At 39.8% G+C, this 27,470-nt stretch overlaps 1 protein-coding gene across 4 annotated transcripts in view; it reads right to left on the bottom strand.

Moving 5' to 3' along the window:
- LOC132399331 (protein tweety homolog 3-like) overlaps positions 1-27,470 on the bottom strand; it is a 187,519-nt gene that overhangs the window by 56,836 nt on the left and 103,213 nt on the right. For all 4 annotated transcript variants that reach the window (XM_059979583.1, XM_059979584.1, XM_059979585.1 and 1 more), the window contains exons 5-7: positions 24,893-24,988; positions 20,443-20,515; positions 6,824-6,899 (exon numbers count right to left, since the gene is read on the bottom strand). In XM_059979583.1, the coding sequence (XP_059835566.1) occupies positions 6,824-6,899; positions 20,443-20,515; positions 24,893-24,988 (245 nt within the window). The remainder of the gene's footprint in view (positions 1-6,823; positions 6,900-20,442; positions 20,516-24,892; positions 24,989-27,470) is intronic.

Genomic DNA, 27,470 nt, shown 5'->3' with positions numbered 1-27,470 from the left:
TGACAGGACTCTCCATTGACAACTTCATTAGACATTTATTTAATGCAGTTGCATAATAAGGGGGCGTATTCAAGCAATGATAAGGATTTTGATGAAGACTGTTTCTTGCATAGTAATCATTTCCATGGTGTAAAAGTGTCAGAATTCAATATTGCACTAATTGCTGAATTAAGTTCAACTAATTCTCTTAGCTTATTTCATATCAATTGACAAATCAGCAACTCTTTTCTCATTTCTCTTCCTATCTGTCTGTCCATTGCCTTTTGGTAACACATTATAACAACATTTATTAGTTTCCACATTTATGAGGGGTGATTGATGAGTTTGTGGCCTAAGGTAAAAGAAGATGAGTTATTAACTTCAAACTTTCTGCATAATCACTCAAAGAGTTGACCTGCATGTGCATGTAACAAGAGCTGTATAACTCATCTCCTTCTACCTTAGGCGGCCTATGAACTTATAACAATTGAACTTATCAATCATCCGCCTGTGGACACTTCCTGGAGGTTCAAGATCCGTATGCTCCACGACCGATGGACTAAGTGTGTAAGTGTAGGAGGGGACTATGTCGAAAAATAAATGTGCCAGGTTTCCTAAAATTGACTCCTTCTACCTTAGGCCATGAACTTATCAATCACCCCTCGTATACTGGCAACATGAAGCTGCATTTCGGAAAGAACAAACTACCCCAAATAGGATTAGCAGAAATATGCTCTACACTAATACTGAGAAAATTTCACATGCCATTTTCAGTCCGGGTGACAAACCATTCTCTTGCCATCAATCCCATTGTTCTCTGTGCTGGGCACCGGAACTGTACAAGGCTGTCAACCTTCATGATCTATCAGTTCTGGATTGAGTTTCTGACTTGTCATGTACATAATTTCCCAATATGTCAGAGCAGCGTGGAGGGAAATCGTCCACCAACTGGAAATTCCAGATGCAACCTACCAACGACAACAACACATACCTCTGTATGAAATCTCAGACGTTTGTTCAAGTTCTATCACTCCACTGCTGGCAGCTGTTCATTCAATTGTCAAGGCCTTCAAATTCTGCAACTTAGTTTGTTCTTCAAAATGCCGTTAAAAGCCTTTCACTGATCTAGCCTTTGACAAGCTGGCATAATTCCACCTTAAGCATTTGACACTGATCTCTCGTGCATCACTTTAAGACATTTAAGGTATATTACAGGATTTAAGAGGGGTCAGCTGTTCACATCACCAGACTGCCTCAAAATGTAACTGATGATCATCCCTATATTTCACAAGCAACCTAGTTAAACTAGTTTTCTTTCCATCCTCGACAAAAACAGTTAACTCACAATCAGCTAAAAAAAAAACCCAGTAACACTCTATTCTAACCATTTGTCCACAGAGAAAAAACCCAACTTTACAAACTGACAACTTTGCTTCAGAAATGTTCCTTACCTCATACGGCATACCCAACAAATACCACTGACTTTGACTTGACTTTCCCAGTTGTCTGACTGATTTGAAAGAGGGTGAGTTTCAAGGTTAAATGAGAAGCTGCTGTCCATGGATAGTATATCCCTTATAAAATGAATCCAATATCACAAGTTAAAACAGCCCTTACAATTCAACCAAGTAGAAGTCCCAAATGTTACAGCTTTTGACTGACAAAGTGATTGTGCACAACAGCTGTCCAAAAGCATTATACCGAAAGTATCCTCTGACAACACTGTCAAAATCGAGTGGGAGTCTTAATTTGAATTCACCAGTTTAGAGTACCATATATTAGTCCCATGCGGCCTCAATTAAAATAACTGGTCTTCTTTAGAAAACTAAGGATTGGGAAAAGTTTCAGCCTATGAATCATCATATGATCATGTTACTATTGCCTTCAGCAGTCCGAACCCTCAGCTCTGGAATTCACTCCCTAAACATCACTGCCTCATCACTTTCTAAAATAAACTGCCTTTATGAGCAAACATTTGATGATCAAATGTTGTTTGAAGTTGGTTCATGACATGCTCTGGAATATGTTAATTTAAAGACATCACATGAATGCAGACTGTTTTTTTAATGTAATTTTACCAACAGTGGAGCAAATATCTTTTGTACAGCTATCATATCCTACCTTCGTAACTATTTGATCCTAATTATTTTCCGCTTGGTTACAGATAACTAAATCAAGAGATTCAATACAGATGTAGATCTTATTAAATCACTTACGTAATACCTAACACACCATAACAAACATTTTTGCAACAAAAAAGTTCAATAGCCAATTGTCTTTATTTCTTGCCAAGGAGAAAGAAACAGGCTTTGTTCAAATGTTTCCTAACATAAACAAAGAAAACCTAGACTAAACAAAACTATTGCTTAATGGATAGCCAAAGTCGAAGTTATCTTAATTAAACCACACCAAATACAAGACTCTCAATAAAATAAATAGTTATCTAAATTACAGCAGGATTTTTTAAAGTTTCTGCCCATGAGGGAAAGCATCCAGTACCCTTAAAAACTGGAGATAAGTGTGGACAGACCAATTACCTAGGGCTTGTCTTTCCATTGAATCACAAAGATTGTCAAATCTATCTGGGAAACCACTGCAGACTATGAAGTTATCAGTCAATTTAAAGAACTGCTTGCATTCCACAGCAGAAATTCATAAATACCAGATAAATGGAAAACAACTGAAGACCTCTAATGATAAAATTAACTTATGTAGACCTCATGTTAAACTATAATGTAAATCACTTAAATTGGACTTGTCCTTCAAATTCAAAAAATATTAAATGTCCACATTACCATTTATTGCTGAATGGTCAATGCTTGTAGAAAAGATTACATTTCTAACATTCAAAATATATTTTCTTTTACTTCTGTGTTGACTTCCCTTCTGAGAATGTCTACCCTTGATGTTTTCTTCCTTTATTATTATGTGAGATTGCAATTTATCCCCTTTATGTTCATTAATTTATTCCCCCACCATTTGATCTAGTGCATTTTGAAGCTTACTTCAAAACCATGTCACTTTCCTCAGTTCCTTTTTTTTGGCTGAGACTTAAACTAGGTGATGTCCTACTTAAAATTGTTCCCTTTGCTTGAATTTTAGATTCACTGTGGAGTTAATAACAGATTATAATCCACTTCTCCTGTTCCCTTTTACAGTAACTTTGCCATTTGGATCTCTAAATCCAGCTGTCCCTTTAAAATTCTGTTAATTTCTCCTTTTTCCTTGCTCTAACCTTTATCATTAATCACCACTGAGTCCCTCCTCTTCAAAGCAGTCCTTTGCCTTCTTTCATCCCTACTTCTACGGGTCTGAACTTGCTCAAATTCTTTAAAAACTTATAACTCAATATGAAATATTCACTTTCAATGCAGATTCTGCTTGTCTAAGAAGCACTTCCTACAATTTAATTTTATTTCAGAAAAATCGCTGTAGGAGGTGGTGTTGGGAATGTACCAATCCAGTGGAATACGATCGAAGTTCATAGTTTTCCAATTACAATTACTGAGGATCCCAACAATGGCGCTTCCTAACAGCAAACAAAATATATTGCCAAAAACATTGTAGGACTGAGAATATATGGATTATATAATGGCCATGAAATCTTAAAGCAATTATCTTGATCTCACCACCATAGTTGTAGAGCTTTTTTTTACATTTACTGTTTAATTAATTACACACTAACTGCTTGAACAAAAGGTAGTCATCAGGTCCGTGTCTTCACCTAGGACAGTAGAGTAACCCCATCAGTTCCATTATTATTTTTATTTCCTCGTAGTCCCACGGTTCACTATATCTCAATGCCCAATAATTCCCCTTCTGATTCTTTTGTCACACACTGAAAGGGAAAGATTACAGTGGCCAATTCATCACATAGCACCCCCAAGGTCACAATCACAGCTGAGTTTCTGAAGCTCTGAAGCAGCAGTGCAATCTGATGCACTCACTATGCAATCAATCATTTTAGTAGGTGTCAGTTCTCACAGCATTTACTGTGCTTTCCATAGGGATCACTCCCTCTGTGATACCCATTCGTCCCTCCCCGCTGATCTCCCTCCTGGCACTTAACCCTGCAAACAGCCAAAGAGCTAGCCCTGTCCATTCACCTCCTCCCTCACCTCCACTCAAGAGCCCTAAACAGTCCTTCCAGGTGAGGCAACATTTCATCTGCAAATCTGCTGGAATGATCTATTCTGTCCGGTACTCCCGATGCGGCCATTGGTGAGACCTGTCATAAATTGGTGACCACTTCATCAAGCACCTCCACTCCATCGTCAAAAGTGGAACTTCTCAGTGGCCAAACATTTTCATTCCCGTTACCAGTCCAATATTGTCAGTCCATGGCCTCCTCTTGTGCCAAGATAAGGCCACCCTCAGGGGAGAGGAACAACACCTTATATTCCATCTAAGTAGCCTCCAACCTGATGGCATAAATATCGATTTCTCCTTCCAGTAAAAAAATACTTCCCTCCCCCTCCCCTCTTCTTCCATTCCTCACTCTGGCCCTTTACTTCTTCTCACCTGCCTATCGTTTCCCCCGGGTCCCCCCTCCTCCTTTTCTGGCCCACTCTCCTCTCAGATTCCTTCTTCTCCAATCCTTTACCTACCCCTCCCACCTGGCCACACCTGTCACCTTCTAGCTAGCCTCCTTCCCCTCCAACTTTTTATTCTGGTACCCTCCCCCTATCTTATTGTCTTGAAGAAGGGTCCCAGCCTGTAACGGCGACTGTTTACTCATTTCCACAGATGCTGTCTGACCTGCTGAGCTCCTCCAGCATTTTGTGTGTCTGTTACTATGAGTTTGATTTGGTTTCTATAAGGCAAACTACTGGAAATTGGTAACAGAATTCTGCAGACAGGATATCCAAGACTTTACAGAATAACAAGGAAAATACTAAAATTCCTTATTCAATATGATATGAGCAGAAAGGAAATAACTGAAGGAATTGAAATTCAGTAAAATAAAAGGATGTAACAAGTAGACTAAGAGCTAAAGAACAATATCATTCCAATAATGATCAATTTTTTTTGGCAGGAATGAGACACAATTATTTAATTTATGCTCTTTTGAATGACATATCAGAACCATAAATAACTTAATTTACAGAATCATTGGATTGTGAATCACCAGCCAACTTTGCATGCTAAGCATCATCCTTATTTTCAACACAATCAACTATTTCTTTAACACTCCCCAGGAGGCTGATAGCATGTTTTTGTGTTTGGTATGGTTAATAGCAGATCAATGTGTAGTCATAACCCACAGTGCAAAATTTCCCTAATTACTGCAGAATTTCTGCATTAAACTCTGGGACACCTAATCTTCAAAACAATTTACATTAAAACATATCTGAGTGTTAACATTAAATTTTCATCACTGATAAGGCACTGATATAAGATTATTTCCATTTATGCTTATAGTTTAAAATTAAAGTAAACAATGAAAAATAAGCAGCATAATTATCAGAAACAACCAAGTAATGGTTCAAAAGTTGCAGCAAGTTTCAGCTATGGGGTAGACTTGTACGTATGTATGAAATTTGCACTTTGAAATCATTTATCAAAGCAGGATTTCAAATTATACTCAACGATATTCATGATTAAAACCAATATAATCATGCATTAGAAGTTCAGAATTCTAAATGGAAAGACCACAAATACTTTTAAGCTGATCTAAAAGACAGTGTTGCTGAGTGCTCCAGAAAGTCATCCTAATAAGCATTTAAAATTGCCTGATTAAAGCATAACACATCAATTAACAATACAGCTTGGACCATGTACACTCACTGTCTGGGATTCATCATGCCATGATAGCGAAAATAAATAATTCAGACCAGACTGTATTAGTAAATCCTGAATCATCATAGTTTCCTGACAAATAAGCAAACAAATGATTGCTTTATTAATGAAAATCAAAAGTAAAACCAGAAAGTGCTGGAAATACACAGCAGGTCAGGCCATGCCTGCGGGAAAATAATAATATTAAAGGAAGAAGACCTTTCATGAGAACTGAGAAAGAACAAAAACATGCAGGGGAGATTGAGGGCTAGGTTGAAGGGGTTGTCTAGAATGTTAAACCATGGTAGCCATGGGCATCATTTGTAAAGAAGGTTATCTGGTCCAAGAGAGAATTGGGAGCAGTTAGAGAGTGCAAATATTGACAAAGAATGTAGGCGTGTGAAATACCCTGTGAAATCAGACATTTACATTCAAGTGAGTCTGTTAAGATCAAGGAAATGGAAACAATAGAAGTGGCAGAAGGCACCAGAAATGTGACAGATATACAAGCCATTCAAGTTAAGACTGACTGCTGAAAGGAAAAAGACCTCCATTATTGATTTTATATCTAGGTTCAATCTCCAGTTTTAACTGGTCCAAAAGTTCTCAGATCAATTTCCAGTCTTCTCAACACCAAGGTAGATGAAGTTCAAAAGCAACTTGACCTCACAGCTATCTACAAAGTTTATTTATAATTGCTAATCTTTATGGAGTTGTAATTAACTTTTAAAACAGCATATTGCAAAAAGGCATAGTCATACAAGGCAGAAATGCTGCAAAAACAGAAGTGTTTCTATGTAAAGTTCCATTTACAAATACATTTATAAGAACTGTTTATTTCAACAGGCAAATGAGTCAAGATGCCAGAAATTTGTCAATCCTTTTACTCCAGTATATCATAAAATATTTTCCTCGTGATCAATGCACATTACCAATCAGCTCAGAATCCTAAAATGGATAAATCAGAGCATTGTAATCCTTACTTTGTTAAATTAAATTTTTGCTAGAACACAACATGGGGAACACCAGAAGCAGCTTTTAAAAGTTATATTCAAAGACAACATACCTTTAGCAATAAGGCCATGCTTATCTGCCATTTTGGAAACGTAAACATCAGGAGACACGCAGAAATCACTTGAACCCTGTTAAAGAGATGAAAATGACAAATCAAAAATGACTGGAAACTGGAAGAGTACCTTTAAGAATTATTAATGTAATTTTTGTTAGTTACTACAATTAGGGCTGCGTGGAGGAATGATTGCACTGGCTTTAAATAGGGATACATAAAGCTCCAATCACAAATATGCAGCAACATTGATCTAAAGATGTCATAATGTTCTCAAAATGAATAGGAATTGATGTCAGGATCATTTCAAAATGCAATCCCGAAATTTCATTATTGTTTGAACAATTACACTAGATTTTCTGGTAACTTTTAACCTGCCTCCATCCGCACAAACTCCTAACCACAACATCATTGTCAAAAAAACAAAAATGCTACAATTAATTCAACATTCAATTATGAAATTTAATTATTTTCACACTTTTTTTTTCCTTTCATGAACATCTAATATATGACAATCACTTATTCTCAAATGACTCTATTGCGTAAGAGCTGTGAGTGACAGTAGGCAAGTCGGGGAGCAGGGGAATTGGCTCAGAGGTGTGGGTGGGTGGGGTTTAAAAGTAGAAAGTGTAACTAAAGCAGACCTGTAGAGAGATTGAACAGTGAAATGTAGAAGGGTTAGACTGAGGATGCTGCAACAGGCACCCACATTAAAAAGAATTTATCCCCAAGGACAATGAATGTCGTAAATTTTTATAAAGCTTTGGATGACTTTGCAAAATGTTTCCTGATTCATGTCCCCATGAATGAACTTGAAAATGACATACATTTAATCCATCAATTGATTTGCTGCTTTGGATTCATATACTTGAAGTCAGTCATGTGTTACAGGGAGCGTCGATAAATATTAAGCAGTCCTCCAGGGTCTGCTCCTAAGGCGGTTTGTGCATTAAGGGAACTTCTGCCTGAGGATTCTCAGGAAACAGAATCACGTAATCACCTAGCCTCCCTCTAATTAGGATGAGACTTCATTACATGGAGCGGGGCAGAGCTGAGCTCTGGGTGACAGGTGCACTGCTCGGAAATCTCCCCAATGTCTCTCAGTTCAGACAAAGCAACAGCTCCAGAAATAAAAGAACAGCAGCAATTTATCACAGATAAGAGTTATAAATCAAGCCCACTGGGTCTGATTGCCTTCTCAAATGGAGATGACTAAGATTTTGGTGATTGTGGAGCTAAGTGTCACTCTTCTTACCATCACCAAATAGATTCAGACCTGTGGTTTAGGACCAGGAAGAAGTCACACAATTTATTGTTTAATTTACATTTTTGGAAGAACCATAGGACCATAAGATATAGGAGCAATATTATGCCCTTCAAATTTACTCCACCATTCTATCATGGATGATATATTTTCACTTCCAGCTTAATCTTCCTGCCTTCTTCCTTAACCTCTGACACCCTTACTAATCAAAAACCTATCACCTCCATTTTAAATATACCCAACGACTTAGACTGCACAGCCACCTTCTGGCTAAGGAAATCTCTTCTCAACTTTGTTCTAAAGGGCCATCCTAGTATTCGGAATCTGTGCCCTCTAGTACTAGACTCTTCCCACAATTGAAAACATCCTCTCGAAGTCCACTCTATCTGAGCCTTGGTGGTGTCAGCGATTTCTGTTATCTATGGGGGAAAATATTGAGAAGAGAGTGTAAATTCCTTATTTAGAAACTTGCAGCTGCTTTTTCTATCACTTATGAAATCTGCTAACAGCATGGCATCTCTGATTACCATTCCAAGTTTTCAATTGCAAGCTTTGCTGAAAGTTTGACGATACACATTGAAGTGACGATGTGATGGATGGTTGAAGGAGTAACATGGCAAATTTAGTATGGGACAGTGCTTTCTCTTCAGAGCTTAGTGGATTACAGAAAGAAAAATAGCTCCTCGAACTTTTAGAAAATCTGGCTGTTCCATGCAAACAATCTGTTGAAATTCAAGTGCTTTAATTTCATTAAGAATGAAATCATTAGTGCCCACTATCCACTTGGATAGGGTTGTCATAGCCAGGGGTGGTAGTGGGGATAAGTTCCCACTAACTATAAAGTGCTCTAAATGGTGTGTGACTCTTAATGGCTCAAGTCCAACTCTTGGCCTTCACGTGTGGCTTAGCTACGATGCCCAGCGGAACTGTTCCTACTGACAAGAGAAGGGGCAAAAGCAGACAACTGGCGCCTCAAAACTAGTTGCTTCGGGCGGGTGGGGCTTGTCAGCCTTGGACGGCAGCCCACCTAGGAGGAAATCTCTGATTTTAAACCTCCGCTGCCTTGCAGCCATACCCACCCAAGGGAAAGGCTTCAGGAGTAAATCACGAGGAAGAAATCCGGAGCCGGGGTCCCTAAGGCAGTTTGATGTTGTCTACAATTTCACTCTGGCAACCTCTGCGATGACACTCGTGCCAAGCTGCATCAATGCTTGCCCTTCCCTTGGACAACACCAGTGACGTGGAGAAGGGGATCCCTCTGCATGGGCAACAGCCACTTCTTCAAATCTTCCTGCTCAGGCTTGTGCCCTAGAGAGGACACAGTCCACCAGAGGCGCAAACCCATGGTCCCCTGGGATCGACAACTGCCTACTACTATGGCTCGAACAATTCTTTGCCCACACACAGCTCGACTATTCCATGATTATTCATTTTGGGGAAGGGGAAAAGAGGAATGGAAAGCGGGGGGGACAGGGAAATCAGACCCAATACTGCACTCCTCCATTGGAAAACCAGGCTTTCCCCTGCAAACACTGATCAAATCCAAAGTAATCCAGGACATTAACAATTACCCCACCTGGTACCTCGATGAGAGAATTGTCATCGACAGCCAGTATTCAATTCAGCTTCAAAATGCCCTGAAAGTTCATACTGAAGCTCAAACAGATTCAGCTGAACAAGTAGGGAAAGTACCAGTGTGCTTTTAAGACTGTAGTCAAACAGATGTGTGTGGTCCATGGTGTCAAAGACTTGACAATCCTAACCTGCATCTCTATATCAAAGCACTGTACAATATAGAGTTGAAGTTTGCTTTCAGAGGGAGGCACCTCCAGACCTTAACAAACAAAAGCAATATGTGTGCCAATTTGCTGGGAGCTTGGTGTGAACAACATTGCACATGTGCTACATTTACACACATGGAGGACAGAAATGAATAAATACCGAACTGCATTAATTTTATTTATCCATGTCATATTTACTTCTAATTAATGTGGTCATGTTTTTAATTTTCCTGATCTGTTCAACTTAGTCTGATAATAATTTTAGAAATGTCCCTTGTAATTTTTGAATCTCAAAATGATTGCATTTGTTATAATCAGTCCTCTCATTCTCATCCAACTTATTTTCTAAATACGACTCAAATGCATCCACTCAGTACTCAATGCCAAACTTTTACATTTCTGCTCTGTTGACCATCTTCCTAAAGCATTTAAATTATTACCAGCTGGTTCTGTCAGCTGCAGGACAACCTTCCAACACTTTGTATAGTATCTCTTGTGTAATTATCAGGTTTCCTCTCCAGAAAGTCTAAACCTCAAAGCAACTGCAGTATTACCTTTCATATGCTTAAGACTAGGGATCTGACAAAATTATTTAAGCAATATTCTCTCAATAATCAAAATATGTTTATTCTGAACATCAACCAGTTGGTATCACAGTTTAAGATCTACAAAGGAAACAAATTTTGCATGCTGTCTCTGAGCCTCCAAGAAATACAATTATATAGTTAAATACAAAGAGCCGGCACATTCTGGTCTCACCCTTTCCTCTTTCCTTACTTAACTGTACATTATACAAGATACAGTAATCAGAATCAGGTTTATTATCACCAGTATGATGTGAAATTTGTTAACTTAGTAGTAGCAGTTCATTGCAATAAATAATATAGAAGAAATAAAATAATAATAAATAAGGGTTATTCAGTATACTTGTAACCCCCTGGGTCGCCTCAGGCTCGCTCAGCTTATTCTCGTCTAGGGGGAGCAGCCTTCGGCCCCGCCAAACTGGGTAATCAGCTGGTGTGGATGCTGTGTGATGTCCCCGCCTCGCCCAAAAACAGACAGTACACCATAAGCGATTAAATGAGTACAATTTATAAAGGTTACTATAACTAAGTGATTAATAATGATACAGTATATATGAAGAGAAAAAATAAAAAGGCGCCAAACTTATCAAAGTCCAAACCCACTTCGTGCACAACCATTGGAGCTCAATTTCTGAAGTCATCTGGCCATCATTCGATCCCCTCTGAACTCCTTGACTCGCAGCTCAGGGCCCTCCAAGTGGTCAACCAAGCACATCTAGCTTCATGCCCCCCTCCTCGGAGTACCTCCCGGCCTCGGACCCCTGCTTGGGGTCCGATCCTCGCCCCGCTTACAGCATTGCGTCCTCTCTCTTGACCCCCTCGCGCCGATCTCCCCAAAAGCCCGTCAACAAAAGCTTACATACTCAGAAGAAAGAACATTAATTTCCATTTGGTTTACAAAGGAATACAATTCTCCCAGCACTCTCTCGCAACAAAGAAACATTCCTGCTTTTAACAAAACAAAAGAAGCCCTTTTGATTACATACACAGTAACAAGAGAAAAGAAGAAACCCCCTTTACATACTGAATAGATCAAAAAATGTGCAAAAAAACCCTGAAATACTATTTTTTTAAAAAATGTGAGTTAGTGCCCAAGGGTTCAATATCCATTTAGGAATAGGTTGACAGAGGGGAAGAAGCTGTTTCTAAATCGTTGAGTGTCCGCCTTCAGGCTTCGGTACCTCCTACCTGATGGTAACAGTGAGAAAAGCGCATGCCCTGGGTGCTGGAGGTCCTTAATAATGGACGCTGCCTTTCTGAGACACTGCTCCTTGAAGATGTCCTGGGTACTCTATAGGCTAGCACCCAAGATGGAGTTGACTAGATTTACAATTGCAGCTTCTTTCAGCCCTGTGCAGTAGTCTCTTCCCCCTCCCCCGCATACCAGACAGTGATGCAGCCTGTCAGAGTGCTTCTGCAGTACATCAAGAAAAGTTTTTGAGTGTATCTGTTGACATACCAAATCTCTTCAATCTCCTAATGAAGTATAGCTGCTGTCTTGCCTTCTTTATAAATGCATCAATATATTGGGACCAGGTTAGATTCTCAGGGATCTTGACACCCAGGAACTTAAAACTACTCACTCTCTCCACTCCTGATCCCTCAATTAGGATTGATATGTGTTCCTTCGTCTTACCCTTCCGGATGTCCACAATCAGCTCTTTCATCTTACTGTCGTTGAGTGCCAGGTTGTTGCTGTGGCACCATTCCACTAGTTGGCATATCTCACTCCTGTACGCCCTCTCGTCACCACCTGAGATTCTACCAACAATGGCTGTATCGTCAGCAAATTTATAGATGGTACTCGAGCTATGCCTAGCCGCACAGTCATGTGTATATAGAGAGCAGAGCAGTGAACTAAGTACACACCCGAGGTGCGCCAATGTTGATCGTCAGCGGGGAGGATATGTTATCACCAATCTGCACAGATTATGGTCTTCTGGTTAGGAAGTCGAGGATCCAATTGCAAAGGGAGGTACAGAGGCCCAGGTCCTGCAACTTCTCAATCAGGATTGTGGGAGTGATGGTATTAAATGCTGAGTTTGAGATATATTTTAACAATTGTTCAATTATTATTCCTTTGTTATGTTTAAAGCAACAAATCGCCCCATTGTTCTAAAATAGCATTATCAAAAAAAGACACTGAACCATGATGAAATATTTAAACAAATGGCCAAAAATGAGGCAGCTATTAAAGAGCTGCTTGAAAGGAAAAATAAAGGTCAGACATTGTGAATTCTAATACTTAGGGTCTCAGAAACAGAAGGCAATGGTGGAAAATTTAAATCTGGAGAACGTAAAGAGACCAGAATTACAGGATCACCAATATCTCAGGAGTTGTGATGCTGGAAATTGATGGCTGATTGGAATAGTGTAAGTCAGGGCATAGGGGGCAAAATTCTAGCTATCTCAAGTTTATGAAGTGTATAATAGCTGTAACAGAATAATTTGTATCGAGTCACAAGACTGCATTCTCAAAGAAGAATGTTTTTTGATCTAGATAACAAATTGATACACAACCTTTCAACTCCACTCACATATTAGCTTGAGAACAGAATGTTATTTCACTAATGTTTTTAAATCTACAATGCAACATTTTTACAATCTTTATCACTAAGCTGCTCATAACATTATCTAGACCTGCAGATTTTCACTCTTCTAAAATTCAAAAGCAAGAAAGCAGGCTGCAAGCCTGCTTGATGGATGCATTATAAAAAAAGCATTGCATAATCATTCATCAACAAAATTTATTGAATGCAATTCTAAATAATCCGATTCATAGTAATTCAACCAACAGGCAACACAGTTTGCAATGAATGCTGAACTTTGAAGAGTTTCTCATCAGATATTGTGTATTCAACTCAAGTTAGTGTTTGCATTGTGATGTAAATTAAAGAGTTTAACAAAGTTAGGACTGGTGCAGAGCTTCTGAACAAAATGTTTATTTCAATATATCTGCTGCTACTTACTGACCTATTGACATGTTAGAAAGTGAGAACATGATTAATTTGAAATAAAAATTGCTAGTTAAAACCAACAGATTCAACTTTGCTTTCAGATGGACTCCCAAACTCCTGAAAGGAAAGGAAAAGTCTATGCATGTTTACAGCATTCACCTGGAACAAAATATGTATTGCATACTACATGAAAAATGTTACCATTTTTAAGAAAAAAGTTGTTCCCAAAGAGTAGAAATCAAATATGCAAATCAATGATGTAAGGCCCAAAATATACTTTACTTCTACTAGAAGTCCTGTAGCGAATTCTAACAGTGAAGTGTTACATGTGAGAATATGTGACTGTGTATAATGAGCTTGAGAAGCATCATCTGAATCACAAGTAAGCAAAGCACCAGAATGTTTAATGCCTGCTGCTAAAAATAGCACTGAATACTGGAACAGAGACAAAGGCACTGGGCTAAGGGGTCGAATATCCTTTGCGTCTGTCCCACTCATCTTTATGCAGTCACCATTTTCAGGATCTATGCAAGCCTTGTGAAAGCTTCTAAGTGAAAGATTCCAGGTTTCTTTCAATGAGAATGCAAAGGTTTGGGAATTATAAAGCAAAATGGAAAAAAAAGCACATACCAGAAAAAAAGGCGAAAAGAGCAAGTCACTTTTCCCTTGAGAAAAAGCTGAGTGGAAACTTAACAGAGTCTCTGATAACTTTTAAAAGGTTTTAAGAGTAGCATGGAGAAAATGTCCAGAGTAAATTTATTATCAGAGTACATGCATCACCATATACTATCCTGAGATTCATTTTCTTGTAGGCTTTCATAGTAGATAAAAAAATACAACAGAATCAATGAAAAATTACACTCAAAGACCGAGAAGCAACCAATGTACTAAATGCTAAAGGTGACAAAATATGCAATACAAAAAAAACAAATAATAGTAAGAACACGAGTTGTGGAGTCCTTGAAAGTGAGTCTATTGGTTATGAAATTAGTTCCCTATTAAGGTAGGTGAAGTTTCAGGAGCTTGATAGCTGAAGGGTAATAACTGTTCCTGAACCTGGTGGAATGGGACCCAAGACTCTTGTGCCTTGTTCCCAACAGCAGCAGCAAGAAGAGAGCATGTGCTGGGTGGCCGGGGTCCTTACTGATGGATGCTGCTTTCTAATGGCAGTCTTCCTTGTAGATGTGCTCAATGTTGGGGAGGGCTTTCTTGTGATGGACTGGGCTACATCCAATACTTTCTGGAAGCTTCTCTGTTCTTGTGCATTGGTATTTCCAAAACAAGTTATGATTCAACCAGTCGGTATACACCACACCCTGCACCTACAGAAGTTTGTCAAAGTTTTGGATGACATGCCGAATCTGTGTAAACTTCTAAGAAAGTAGAGGCATTTACATGCCGGTCGCAGCACAGATCCTCTAAAATAGTAACGCCAAGAAATTTTAAGTTACTGACCTTCTTCACCTCTGATCCCCTAATAAAGATGGCTGATGAACCTCCAGTTTCTTCTCCATATAGTCAACAACCAGCTGTTTAGTTTTGTTGATATTAAGAGTATTTCAATCTCCCTCCTATATGCAAATTCACCACTACTTTTGATATTGCCAACAACAGTCAGAAAATTTAAATGTGACACTGGAGCTGCACTTAGCTTTACAGTCATATCTATAATGAGAGTAGAACAGGGGACTAAGCACACAGCCTTGTGGTATACATCTGCTGATGGAGATTGTGGAGGAGATGGTGTTGCCAATCCAAACTGACTGAGGTCTACAAGTAAGGAAATCAAGGATCCAGTGGCAAATGGAGACAGAGGCCTAGGTCTTACAGGTTATTGATTATTTTCAAGGGTATGCTGAGCTGTTCTCAACAAAGAGTATCCTGATGCATGCGCCTTCACTGTCCAGATGTTGAGTGAAGAGTCACTGCTGACCTGGTGTGATAGTAGGCAAATTGGCGTAGATCTAATTACTCGGGCTGGAGTTGTTATGCTTCATGACCAACCTCCACTTAAATGTGAAATGTCTCCCCTTACAGGAAAGAACATTACCAAGACATATCAGTACCAGACAGTTACCACATAAGGATTTCAAAAAGAATTTCACATCCCAAAGGTGGAGAGAACATAAAAACAACTGCTACAACTGGTCAAAATGAATAGCATAGACTTATTCTAGGAAAGGCTAGACAAGCACAAGCTAGAATGGAACAGAGGGATTATGCTGCCTGATTTGGGTATAAACGTGAGCATACATCATGTATCCAAATCAAGCAGATAAAGTCAAAATAAACAGGAGTCTAAACAATGTACACCAAAAAATATTTTCAAAAACTATAGATAGCACACAGATTGCCATTATAAAAGGTGGCGGAGACTAAACTGTAATCTGGAACATGGATGTGAGATAACGAAGAAAAGAATCAGAATCAGGTTTACTATCACCAGTACGTGTTGTGAAATGTGGTAACTGAGCAGCAACAGTATACTGCAATACATGTTTATAGAAAGAAAAAAAAGATCACCTACAGTAAGCATGTACAGTATATGCATATTAAATAGTTAAGATCAAAAATAGTGCAAAGCTGACAAGATTTTTTTTTAATTAGGCAGGGTTTATGGGCTCAATGTCCATTTAGGAATCATGTGGCAGACAGGAAGAAGCTGTTCCTGAATTGCTGAGTGTGTGCCTTCAAGCTTCGACACTTCCTTTCTGATGGTGACAATGAGAAGGGGACATCTCCTCGGTAATGAGGGCCCTTAATGATGAACACCGCTTTTCTGAGGCATTGCCCCTTGGACACTATGGAGGCCAGCACCCAAGATGCAGCTGACTAATTTTATGACTTTCTGTGGCTTCTTTCGGTCTTGTGCAGTACCCCACCCCCCCAACAGCAGGGAGTGATGCAGCCTGCCAGAATGCTCTCTATAGAAGTTTGAGAGTTTTTGGTGACAAACAAAATCTCTTCAAACTGTTAATGAAATATTGCTGCATCGATATGTTGGGACCAGGTTAGATCCTCAGAGATCTTGACACCTAAGAACTTGAAACTGCTCACTCTCTCCACTTCTGATCCCTCTATGAGGACTGGTTCATGTTCCCTCGTCTTACCTCTCTTGAAGTCCAATTATTCTTAGCAACAAAATACATTCAACCAATTTTTAAACAAAATTAAATTTCAAACTTCTAAAAATCTTTGTAAGAGTCCTATTGCAAATATAATCCAATGAGATAATTTATAATTTAGCACAAATACAAATAAAACCACAAACACTTGAAATTCAATATGATATTACTGAATCATACTGAATAAAAAAATGGCAATATTCAGTGTGGGAAGAACAAAAAAAGTGACACTAATAGACTGGATAAATAATTGAGGGCATATTATGAGCCCATCCTCCACGTGTACTAACTCATACAAATGCGCGCAGGCAGTGCCAAATTTCCCACTTAGATCCATATTTCAAGTCAATGACAAATTAGATGTAAACAAAATGAAGGCCACAAATGACACGATGTCACAAGTGTGCGTGTGTGCGTACATACATCACCATATACTACCTTGAGATTCATTTTCTTGCCGGCATTCACAGTAAATACAAAGAACCACAATAGAATCAATGAAAAAGCACACACCACAAAGGCATACTATAAACAACGTGCAAAAGACAAAAACTGCAAAAGCAAAGAGGAAAAACAAAATAATAATAATATATAAATAAGAATAAGTATCGAGAACATGATTTGAAGAGTCGTGATAGCTGAGTGGTAATAACCGTAACTGAAGTCTGGTAGTGTGGGTCCTGAGGCTTGGTACCTTCTTCCTGATGGCAGTGGCGAGAAGAGAGCATGGCCTGGATGGTGAGGGTCCCAGGGGTGGATCCTATGACAGCGCTTCTTGCAGATTTGCACAATGAGGGGAGGTATTTGTGGAGATGATATATTCTTCTTATGGCAGTATGGGTTTCATCTGCGTGCTCTCGTTTTCAGAAATATGCAGGTTGATTAACGGACTGATGGAAGTTGCCCTTGCTATAGAGCAGTGGTGGAATGTGGAGAGGAACTGATAAGCTATGGGGGAGATGATGCAATTGAGAAGCAATAAAATATTGGGTTAACAGAGGATCAGAACTGAGGGCGCCAACTGTTGGTCTCTTTGCCCAGCCCTGGCAATGCTAAGCCATTGGAGCTAATGGACCACATGCAGCCTCTCCTGGGAAATCACCATTACTGTTTTATTTTTGAAAAACTCTTCATGCAGCAAATGCCTGATCAGGTTTGCATACCCATCGCTAATGCACATGTGAAGGGTTATAGGGAGCTTGGTAAAATGGCTGACAGTCTACACTCAGTCAGCAACACCCCCAATATAAGGATGCCCGCGGCTGCGAAACAGATGCCAGGCCTGTGTTGTAACCATGCTCGCTTCGGTAAGAATGCCGACCGCCTTGCAGCTTTGACAGTGCCAGTGGTTTGGGACAGCAGAGGTCTGTGAACACTGGGTTCCAGTCGCCAGGGTCGTCTGGTTCTGCAGCCCACCAGCTCTCCAAAAAGGAAGCACAGCATGTTTGACTGTGAACTTCTCAGTCTTCATCTGGCTATATTTTCGTTTTCTTCTACAGGGCCACTATTTCATAGTGCTCAGTGACCACAAACCGCTCGTGCATGTGATGGCCAAAATATCAGACCCTTGGTCTGCGTGACAGCAACACCACCTGGCCTAATAGTTCACAAATGATATACATCTCAAAGGAAAAAATAATACCATGGCTAATTGCTTCTCACGGCTAGCCACTGAGGCCATACACAGAGGGGTTCACTATTTCAGCATGGCAGCTGACCAAGCTACTGACCCACTGGACACACTTACTGAACAGCAGTCACAGGCCTGTGTTTGGCTGTCATGAAGCTTGGGGAAGCTGGGGTTTCTCTCCTGTGTGATCTCTCAACCGGTTGCCCTCGTCCCATCTTCCCTGCAAACTGGAGGCAGACCGTTTTTGACTCCAAACATGGCCTCTCATATCCAGGCCAAAAGGCCTCACAGAAACTGATTGTAATAAAGGACGTGCATGATTGAACTACAGCTCATGCGGAGTGCCAGCGGGCAAAAATTAACTGTCATGTTCAGCCTTCACTGGCACCACCTGATGTCCTGAGAGACGGTTTGACCATGTCAATGTGGACTTGTTGGCTGTATTTCCCCCAAACCACACCCCTCATGGTTTCATACACCTCACCATGATGGCCAGAGGCCACCAGTCTCTCCAGTATCAACAACAGCTGTAGTCGTGGTTCAGACATTCACCTGCACCTGGGTTGCTCGATTTGGCCCCCCTTTTGATATTTCCTCTGACTGTGGTCTCCAATTCAGTCAGAAGTCTGGGCTGTGATGGCCCAGAACCTCAGCATTAGAGTTCATCACACCACGGCGCATTGCCCACAGTCCAATGCCTGTGTGAACACTTTCACAGCTCCTCAGAGGCTACTCCGAGAGCTTCCCTGACTGATGAGTGTTGGCATGATCGTCTCCCATGGGTTCAGCTGGGGCTCAGAACAGCTAATAAAAAAGGACCTACAGTCATCTGCAGGTAGCCATTATGAATGCCAGGGTATTTTATTCCTGATGCCATGACATTCCTGGTCGGCCTCTCAGCAGCATTCCACCATCCTCAGTAAATTCAATTCCTTTTCACCTGTTCCTGCCTCCCATCATGATGTACAGCACTCCTACTTTCCTGCTGACCTACACTTCACCTCGTTCGATTTCACTCACCATGACGCACACAAAACATCCCCCCGGGCCCCCTTATGATGGCCCATTTCGCATTTTGGAAAGGTAAATAAAGACTTTTACCATAGATAAGAGATGTAAATCTGAATGTATTCCGTAGATCATGTTAAACCGACCCATCAAGATTTGGGGGATTCTGCTATTGTGCCCCTGCCGTCACGACATGGCCACAATGTGTTAACACACCTGTGGACAAGCCAGGGGCACCTTCAATTCCTCCGCCTGTGGAACACAGGACCTGAGCCAGGTGGCTCGCCTAAGCTCCAGACAGGCTCACAGTGCCCGTTTTAGTGAAATCTGGGGGGGGGGGGGGGGGGCCTCTGTAGGGCAACGTAATTGGTGGAAATGTACCTGATGACATATTACTTACAGTCTGATGTAGTGACATACTACGTGAAGTATTGTTACCACAGTTTTTGTTTTCAGTGCTTGGATTACCAGATATCCCACTTCTCTTGGAAGTTCCAGAAGTCTCCCGCATATTGATAGCGGCTCCCAGACGCCCGCAAATTATATACAATATCCCGGAAATAGATTTTTTTGAGAGCGAGAGAGCACACCATGCAGAGTATTCCAAAAAAAGAAAATATAAAATTTACTTCACCCCAGACTACACTAAAGTGTACCCCTACCTAATAGGGGTCAAAAATAATGACAGTGTTGCTCGCTGCACTGTTTGCAACAGTGACTTTTCTATTGCCCATGGTGGCTTAAGTGACTGTTGAGGTGAGTTTAACAGGCGTCATTCATTCATTAGCATAGCTAACGTTATTTAAACTAGCTGGCTAGCTGCTAAGGAGCTACTCGACTGCAGACATCCCACCGCTCCTGGAAGTTTCAGGAATCTCCCGCAAATGGATGGTGCTACCTCCCTGAAATGAGTTTTTGCAGGGTGGGATGTCTGGATTACAATAAATGAATTGTTACCGTTTTTCTTAAACATCAAATGTTTCACGCCATTTTATCTGCAAAAACCTACAGCATCTGAGAGGAGTCTGTTTCTGACTACTCCCATTTCTTCTCATTGCGTAAAAACATGTGGGTAAGTTAATTGGCTAGTGTAACCTAACCCTTGGTATAGAAGAACTGCATAAGGGATAAAACAGCATATGAGAAAGAGTAAAGTACATATATACACGGAAATAAGCGTGGGAGTGTGTTTGCTATGTTGGGAGAAAGCATGGATACAATGGGCTGAACAGCCTCCCACAATACATGTAAGCAAGCATGAAAGACTCACCACTGAGACTGCCAGTTCTAGTCCTAGAGAACTCCAGCTGATAATCAAGGTCAACACTCCCAGCAGAGCAGCACTGTAGAGGAAGAGATGTGAGGAAATTCATTGCTCTATTAAAAATAACAATAGATTAATAACAAAACACTTCACAAAAACTAAAGCCTGCCTTGTTAAAATATGAATCTCAAGATAAAAGTTCATCACTTCCCTGATTACCAGAAGAAAATTAAACTGTTTAAATATATTTAATCTGTTTCAAATCTCTGACAAATGAAACTGTGATTGTTTTAATATCTTTAGATTCATTTTACCATGCCCTTTTTGATAAAAGGTTACCAGTCTAGCCAATGAGCCACATCATCCTAGTGGACCCATTTATATTGCTGTTTCTGGTTAATGCATGCCCATACTTACTTGGTCCAGATATGCAGGACCTATTTTGCTGGACCTTCAGACCTCTCAGTCAGGCAGCAAGCTCCTCATGACAACTTGGCCACTGTCAAATTGCAAGGTCCCACTTTCACAGTAGCCAGTGTTGGAGTAAAAAATTCTCTTCTGTCACTAAATTAAGTGGGTTTTTTAAAAAAAATTGAGGAATAACAGAAGAGCAAGTAATTCAAAATGAAATGTAAAAATTTATAAAATTTATAAATAATACTACATTGAGAAATTAACAAACAGAAGCAATTTTGTCTACAGGTCAAGAATCTCCTTGAAATCTATCCTAATGTATACCTCAGTGATAACTCCCTAACATTATAATGATGAACTCCAATAAGACTGTATCTGCAGTCTCAGGCTCTCAGGTGCCTGGAAATTCTGGACAGTAAGCCCAACCACTTATTTAATATACAGTCGTCCCTTGGTATCCGGGGGGGATTGGTTCCAGGACCCCTCGCAGATACCAAAACCTGCAGATGCTCAGGTCCCTATATAAAATGGCACAATATTTGCATATAACCTACACACATTTTCCTGTATACTTTAAATCATCGTAAAAGCTATGTAAATAGTTGTTATACTGTATTGTTTAGGGAATAATGACAAGAAAAAAGTCTGTACAAGTACAGACGCAACCATTGTAGCTCTTCTGGGAACGCTGATGCTGCCTTGGCATCAGCCAATACCGATTCTCCTGTGATCTTTAAGTTCTTGAGGCTGTAGCACTTTACACAGCTAGCCAGCCATCCCTTACTAGCCTTGAAATCCTTCCTCTTGCTCACAACACAAGTAGCGAACGAACAATGCTCAAACAATGAGTGCTGGAGAGAGACTGAAGATCTGTGAAATGGCAGGAGGCTACAGCAGGGTATGCCTACACATCGCTTCATTCGGGTGGATTCAGTGTAGTGCTCGGCGCGCGGCAAATTCAAGTTTTGCTTTTTGGAAATTTCTGGGATTTTTTTTTTGAATATTCTCGATCCGTGGTTGCTTGAATTCGTGGCTGCGAAACCCATGGATACGGATGGCCAACTGTAATCAGAACAGCACGCAATAGATTCCACAGCCTACAGATCCGATCAAAGCTCGACAATCCTACCACTTTCAGTAATGAATAGCAGTGCAGTTTTACACAAAAGGAAGCATCAGTAACAATATCTTCAGCCTCAACAACAGCCTCTTGCTTCAGCAGAGTCCAGGAACCAAGACGCAAAAACCAAAACATTCACAGACACGAGAAAACCTGCAGATGCTGGAAATCCAAAGCAACATACACACACACAAAATGCTGAAGGAACTCAGCAGGCCATCAGCATCAATGGAAAAAGACTAAACAGTTGGTGTTTCGGGCCGAGACGTTGCCTGTTTACTCTTTTCCATCACTGCTTCCTGGCCTGCTGAGTTCTTCCAGCACTGTGTTGCAAGTTAAGGCTCATGATTTCTGAGACCATGCCCTTGGATCACCACAGACAAGAACTCTACATGAATCAACTGTGTGCTAAAAGTGCAGGTCCCAGGATGGATATCCTGGAATGAGTGACTCACCCAAAATGCTAAAGGCATTCTACAACCACAAACTAAGGTACAGGACAGGATTAAAACAGGATATCTTGGTTTAGATTTGATCAGGGCCAAAGCTCAATCAGCTTGATGCTACCCAAGAAACTGCCGGCTTGACTAACAACCTCAGCGATCCCCCACCCCCCATTATACAGTCAGCCCTCCTTATCCACAAGTTCCACATGCGTGAATTCAACCAACCGCGAATCCAGAAAACCCGGAAGTGCTCGTCCAGCACTTGTTGCTTGAGCACGTGCAGACTGTTTTTCTTGTCATTATTTCTTAAACAATGCAGTATAACAACCATTTTGCATAGCATTTACATGGTATTAGGTATTACAAGTAATCTAGAGATGATTTAAAATATACTGGAGGATGTGCATGGGTTATTGTGGATCGGGGTTGAAAAAAATCTGAAGTTCTCTTACTAAGTAAGTCGGAACAGGTACATCCGATATTATTTAGCATCAGTTAGTCAAACGTTTGTCTTAGTATATAGTATATATTTTACCTTTCTATGGTTCAGCACTGGGAGGATCAAAAACCTAAAACCCCAAAACCCAATAATTAAACCACTGCGTTGCTTAGTAATATTGTAGCAGGGCCTTTCTCATTTTATCCTTTAAAATTGTTCTGATCATTGACCGACATAGCCTAACGCTTTTCTAATCACCTCTTTCTGATCGCTTTATTATTTCCACTTCATTTTCAATCGTGATTGTGATTATTTTCGTGAACAGAAACTTGCGGATTCAGAGCTGCGCCACCAGGTCCTAATGTCCACCGCACTGAGACAGGTTAAGTAAGATCTGGGGTTCCGCTGGGTCCTAAGGTCCATTAATACAGGTTGAATAAGGGACTTGAGCATCCACGTTTTTTGGTATTCGCGAGGGGTCCCGGAACCAATCTCTCATGGATAAGGAGGGCCGACTGTACTTGAAGCACTTCTTCATTACAATGCAATGTCCAATAAGTGAAATGCACTGCACTTATTTTCCAAGTCACTTTAATAGCATCTCTCAAACTTGCATTACCAACACAGACAATGACATAACCACCTGGAGGTTCTCCACGCTGCTTTGAAAATGTATTCACATTCTGTTGGTTATTCATCGTCACTAAATCACAACCCTGAAACTCCTTGCATTAGAAGGTGATAGCATTTTCACTCGATTGAAGCAACTTATCAAGATTAATTAGAGATGGTCAAAAAAAGTTGTCAAGACTGCAATGCTCATAATCTGTGCATGAATTAAAAGCTTGCATTTTAACAAATGAAGTAGGACCAATTGTAATGCTTCTCCTTAAATATTACTACTGTAGATGTTTTATATGGAGAAGATATAATTTAGTAACTGAAAATTTTTTTAAAAACTACAGATGCAAAACAATATTATAGATGCTCAGCAAATCTGGCAGCATCTGTGGAGAACTAAACAGTCAATGATTCTGGCTGATGATGACTCGTGAGAATTAGAAAAAATGAGTAACTCTTCAATTTACAGAGTGGACAGTATGAAATGAAAGTCCGTAATCAGGGAGACTGAATATCACAAGCATGGTGCTGGGCCCAGCTGAGGGAATGATGACCCTACACTACTGCACAACGATTACCACAACTCTCTCTCTCTGCCTGAACCACTATCACTTGTGTTATTCAATGTCTCAATCTCCACCCTACTGCAGACATTCTAGTCATTCCCTCCACCACATCGTCAGCAATTTAAAGCACGATTGACTTTCAATTTTTCCCTTTTCTTCTTCTGTCAAGTTGTCAACCTTGAACCTTAACATCGTTTCCTTCTCCAGAGTTTGCTTGTCCCACAAAGTATTATATATTTTGTCACAGAACAGCCAAGCACAATACCATCAAGTAGAATGATTAATCATGGAGCGGAGTAATCCCAAGCACAAAGTTTACTCAGCTCATAGCCGTACTGTGCAGAGGGCAGCCAGGTTCCATAGTAAGCTGAGACAGTGTGTAGATGCTGTTAACTATCCAAACAAAAGGTCATGATATTGAAGTGCTGGGAAAGGCAAGGAAATTGGCCAGGGTTCTAATTCTTCTGCTGGAAGTACTTATGCCATCACTGGGGAACGATTAAAGATCTTGCCAATATTATGTGGGGGTTTTTTTAAACTCACATTACAGTCTTTGCCCTCAAGAGCAAGTGGAAATTATGGATAAAAAGGGAGAGAAAAAAAAACAGGTCACTAAAACAAAAGATCCTACAAGTTCTTACCCCTGGTTATGAAACAGTAACAGGCGCTGACCCTTATAAAAAGGTTATTTTTTTCCCACATGCCACCTTTCCTGTTAACCTGGGGAGAATTGTGAATACCACTGAACACCAGCAAGTTCCCTTTGATTGTATTTTATTGAAGATATAACCAAACCCAACTAGCAGAATTTACAATGAACATTCTGCAACCAATACATAATCACACTTACCAAATAAGGATTGCTTTTGAGTTTCTAATTAATCCAAACAGCACTAGTAGACAGATAATAACGTCAAAAAGTAGCAGGCCAAGATAACCCAACCACCTTTAAAGAAAAAGAGCACATTTCATAATGTTAACAAAGGCAGAATTATTTCATTTGTATCACATACCATTTATTGATAAAAATCTCACTGATATATATCAAATTTCACTGGAATGCTAAGATAAACTCTCATGAAGTATTGTGTTTAACCTCCTCTGGAATCTCTTGTATTTGTCGTGGCTAAGATCAAGGAATTCATTAAAATTGCTAAACAGGAAAGCATTACTGCAATTGTTAAAGTAACTTTCCATTTTGAAAGCACATAGAACAAAATTGTCATTTGACTTTCTAAACACTAATATCCACCATAATGTTAGTGAAAACCAATATCCCTAATACCCACAAACACTATGTTCAAACACTACATCCACAATGCAAGTGAACAAGACTCAGATACAGATTTTGTTACAATTACATAAAATATTTTGATCTCTATCTATTTGCGAATTGACATCTAGGAGGTATTATCAATTTATAAAAAAAACTTGGTACACTGCTTTAACTTGTGTGCACTGCAACAGAACTAAAGTTTAGAACAATATGCAAACTATTACAGTTTGGCAACCTTGACTGGTGGGGTACCACAGGGATACATGCCTAGGCCTCAAATATTCTCAGATACAATTTAAGATTACTATTAACAGGAGAGAGAGAAAATGTGTAAGGGTGAAGAGGATTCAAGAAGGATATGGACAAGAGGAGTTGGGGTGGTGGTAGGAAGCAACACGACAGGGAACATGGTGTCACAGAATGCCAAGTTATCTGCTTTGTTAGGAGAGAAAAAAAATGAGAGATGTTGACTCCTTTTTAAAATGGTAAGACAGCTGGTTTGCCTCTGTGCACAAGTCACTGAAAACTGATCCGCAAATGCAGCAAAAGGCAAATTGTCTGTTGGTCTTCATTGCTACAGGACTGGAGTACAAGAGTAAAGGTGTCTGACTGTAATTACTTAGGGCAGCTGTAGCACACAAGCTATCTACAGAACTTTCATTTCCTCATTTGTGAGGGACAACTATACGGGTAGTGGAATAACTGGTTTGTCATCTAGTAAGATACTGAACTATCTGGGTCAATTTTTTCAAAGATAGAAGAGAGGCAACTTTATTGCACTATAAATTTCTTAGTAAGACTACAAGACAAATCCAGGAAAGATGTTTTCCTTGACTGTGGAACCTACAGTCATAGCTTCAAAATAAACAACACACCATTTAAAATGAAGAAAAATGTCTTCATTCAGGCAAGTTGGAATTCACTACCTGGAATGGTAAAGTGACCCGAGGATTGATTTCATTCAAAACTGAGAGTGATGGGTTAGGGTCTGAATATTATGGGAGTCAAAGAAAATGCAGATGGAGCTTGAAAATAACATTGAGGTAAAGATTGGCCATGATATTTTTGAATGCTAGACTAACTGGTGGGCCACATGACTTTGTTTCCCATTTCTTACATCTCTTTGAGCAGGGGTTCCCAATCTTTTTGAAGCCATTGACCAATACCATTAAGCAAGAGATCCATGGACTCCGGGTTGGGAACCCCTGACTTAGAGCCTCCTACATGAAAAGTGCTACATTCCTTGCTGCATTGTTCAGAATTATTGCCACATTGGCTGGATTAAGTAGGTCAAGTCATATTTAAATTTTGTTGCATGACCTTCCGGGATGTTTAGAATTCTTTAGTATTAAATTTCATGACTGCTAAATGATCAATGTAAGAATAAGCAATAAAATAACTAAGTTATACACACATGCAAAAATGTTAAATATATGCTCTACCTCTTACTTTCAAATAATTGTTCAATTTATAGTAAGGTCATTCTAATTACCTCCTGTGCTATATGCTGACGGATTAAGAGGTTAAGTGCATGAATGCTGCCTGGACACTACAAGAAAGGCATAGGAATAAACTATTGAGATTCTTGGACCTGTTTCATCATTCATTAAGATCGTGGGTAATTGATGACCAAACCAACCTTGCTAATTGAAAATATTAGGCAAATATGACAAAGACACATTATTCTCCAATTTAGAATAAACAATTGCTAAGGCTTCAACAAGTTTCTTGCAAGCACCACAGTCCTTTGCATTTAACGTCTGCTAACTTCATTCTTGCAAGGCCTGACTCTGTATTTTTTTTAATTTAAACATGGATAGAATATTACAGGAAAGCATCACAAGAACATTTTTATAAGACAGAAACAGCAACAGGTTAAAAAAATAGGAATATTAGTGGGAGAAAAATAAATGACAGCATTTTTAAAGGATTCTATCAAAGCACAAGAAGGCACATTTGAAGGGCTACAATGAGGAAGGCCCATTTAAAAAGCATAGAAAGTGACAAGGAAAATAGCTCAGTTCACAAATGGGAAATATGATCAGCAGAATCACAGACAAATCAGAGGTATTAGTTATTTTTAATGAAAAATGCCTACCGATTCTATTATTTTAAGACTGGAATTCTTCACTGTGGAATTTTATGAGCCTTA

The sequence above is a fragment of the Hypanus sabinus genome, chromosome 9 (genome assembly GCF_030144855.1).
Source record: "Hypanus sabinus isolate sHypSab1 chromosome 9, sHypSab1.hap1, whole genome shotgun sequence".
In the NCBI taxonomy this organism is placed as follows: Eukaryota; Metazoa; Chordata; class Chondrichthyes; order Myliobatiformes; family Dasyatidae; genus Hypanus; species Hypanus sabinus.
This window is presented reverse-complemented; position numbering and strand designations above follow the sequence as displayed.